The sequence below is a fragment of the Pyxicephalus adspersus genome, chromosome 2, assembly GCF_032062135.1.
Source record: "Pyxicephalus adspersus chromosome 2, UCB_Pads_2.0, whole genome shotgun sequence".
NCBI classification, from domain to species: domain Eukaryota; kingdom Metazoa; phylum Chordata; class Amphibia; order Anura; family Pyxicephalidae; genus Pyxicephalus; species Pyxicephalus adspersus.
Genome location: NC_092859.1, coordinates 1939465 through 1942105, shown reverse-complemented (window position 1 = coordinate 1942105; position 2641 = coordinate 1939465). Strand labels below are relative to the sequence as shown.

The window sequence follows — 2641 nt, the reverse complement described above, 5'->3', positions numbered from 1 at the left end:
AGGGATGTGAAAATTATTGCATATATAAAGTATCTTCTTTCAGTTTAGTTTGTTATCCAGGGGCTCCAGATAGTTAAAAACTTGTGAGTGATAGAAGTTAGTTATTGGTTAATCATTAATATATTGATTCCTTGTAGGACGGCTCGCTAGTTTAGAGGGTGAAAGGGGTCTTCCAGGAACGTCGTAGAGGTAATTTAGTGGCAGGAAAATATAAAACCTATCAATTTCTGGTGTGTTTTGGTCATTCTCGGAATGGGTTTATTCAATCGTGCTTCAATGGGATTCCGTGTGAGATCTATGTGTAATATAGTACAGTGCAATCTCCATAATTCTCAGATAGAAGAAGTTTGGCACAACCAGGACTCCTCCAAGAACCAGTCGCCCGACCAAACTGAGCAATGGAGGGAGAAGAGCATGAGAGGCGACCAGGACCCCCTGATGGTCAATCTGACCTCAGATGGGGCGTGACAATGACCCAAAGCTCAGCGAGGACAACACAGGGGGGGCTTAGAGACAAATCTGAATGTGTTAGAGTGGCCCAGCCAGGGCCCTAAACCCTATGAAGGGACCTGAACATGGCTGTCCACCCACTCTCCCCATCCAACCTGACTGAGTTACTGAGTAAAGATAAATGGCAGGAAATTCCCCAATCCAGGGGTGCAGAGCTTCATCATCACCCAAAAAAGCCTCCAGGCTGCAAAGGAGCTTCAGTTAAGTAAAGATGTCAGATTTCAGTTTTTTCTTTTCTATACATTTACAAAATTGTGTAAAATTCTGTTTTCACTTTGTCATTATGAATGCAGATCAATAGAAAAAAATAAACGATTGTATCATCAGGCCGCAACATTACAAAACACGAGGAAGGTGAAGGGGCCGGAATAGTTTCTGCAGCCGATGTGTGAAGCGGGGTGCAGGTTTATGGGGAAGGGGGGGTATTGGGAAATAATCGCCCCCATCCCCTTGATGGCAATGGTTCTGGATGATAGAACGGTCGCCTCTTTGATGAAGGGGAGGTGTTAGTAGCAGTGCCCACCTATAATCAGTGCAGTGACTAGGAGAAGCAGTGCCCCTGTGCAGTAATGGGGTACCTTTTGGGGGGGGGTCATCTTAAATTAAACCTCTGCTAAGAAGAGTATAACTTACAATTCCTGGTATAGAATGTTCTGGGTCAGTGATAGCCAGAGAAGCTGTATTCCCATAACAGGTCAGTATGGGGTCTTAGTACCCTATTACCCAGCATTCCCCTCTTCCTGCCCCTATAATTCCCCTGCCCTGGCATTCAAGAAGGTTGTGGGTGGTGATATCGGAGCCTGGCGATGGGCCCAGAATAATGGCCGACCCTCCAGCCGGGGCTCATTGGTAAAGATTGCAGCAGCTGCAGTGCTGGGTCTCCTGGTCAGTGCGGAGAAATGATTCCAACATCCCAGCCGACGTGGAAGTAACAGATTTATCTTTTCTCCAATGACATCGGAATTCGAGCCCAGCGGGAGTCGTATTATGGTATAGAATATATATATATAGCCAACGGGATAATTATGGGCAAGGGATGCCAGAAAAAATATCCTGCCGACATGGAGGCGCAAACATCGGGGGAAGGGTGGTCATCCAGGGGTCACAGAGCAACCAACTTGGGGACATTGGCAAAGGAATTCTTAAAGGACAAGACCGCTAAAAACGTATCAGCTTTAGGTGGGGGCTGCAAAGAATATTCCTCCCTTCCCACAATGGGCAGATTTCCCCCAGTAGTCTGTGTCTCTGCCCCTCCCACAATGGGGGGATTCCCCCAGTAGTTTGTGTCTCTGCCCCTCCCACAATGGGGAGATTTCCCCAGTATTTTGTGTTTCTGCCCCTCCCACAATGGGGAGATTTCCCCCAGTAGTTTGTGTCTCTGCCCCTCCCACAATGGGGAGATTTCCCCCAGTAGTTTGTGTCTCTGCCCCTCCCACAATGGAGAGATTTCCCCCAGTAGTCTGTGTCTCTGCCCCTCCCACAATGGGGAGAAAGACAACCTAATGACTCTATAACAGATCCGATGTTATGAATTGGCCACCAATCATAAAATGAGTTCTTTGGGATGAATGGTTTGCAGGCTGCAGACAACAATTAGTGTCCCCGGTATCTGAGTCACATGTTTTGTACATTCCGTCCAATCACTGAATCAGACACTTTACTCCTCATTAAATAATATTATTTATTGCACAACCAGCAGTGTATAAAATATTTAACGCCTAATAAAAATTTATATTAACAAAAATAAATTAACATTTCCAGTGCAAAAACCTTTTACAAACATTACAAAAAGAATATTAAACAGGTATACAACAGACCTAATAAACAGCGCTCCCTACTGGATGCCACTAGGGGGGTAACTGCAACATAAATTGAGGAGACCAGATGCGGCTTCTATTTCAGAGTGTGTGTACAGATCATCCCCAAACAGAACACTGGGGGTGCAAACCGACTCAGGGAGGCTCCTCCCACTCTCTGCAGAGCAAACTGGCTCAGAGAGGCTCCTCCCACTCTCAATAGAGAACACTGGCTCACAGAGGCTCCTCCCACTCTCTGCAGAGCATACTGATTGAGAGAGGCTCCTCCCACTCTCTGCAGAGCATACTGATTGAGAGAGGCTCCTCCCACTCTC

At 46.5% G+C, this 2641-nt stretch overlaps 1 protein-coding gene across 1 annotated transcript in view; it reads right to left on the bottom strand.

Moving 5' to 3' along the window:
- Window positions 1-2166: 2166 nt before the first annotated feature.
- SAP25 (Sin3A associated protein 25) overlaps window positions 2167-2641 on the bottom strand; it is a gene marked incomplete in the record, with an annotated part of 7900 nt that continues 7425 nt past the window's right edge. The window contains 1 exon segment of the mRNA XM_072403019.1: window positions 2167-2641. Coding sequence (XP_072259120.1) covers window positions 2345-2641 — 297 coding nt within the window.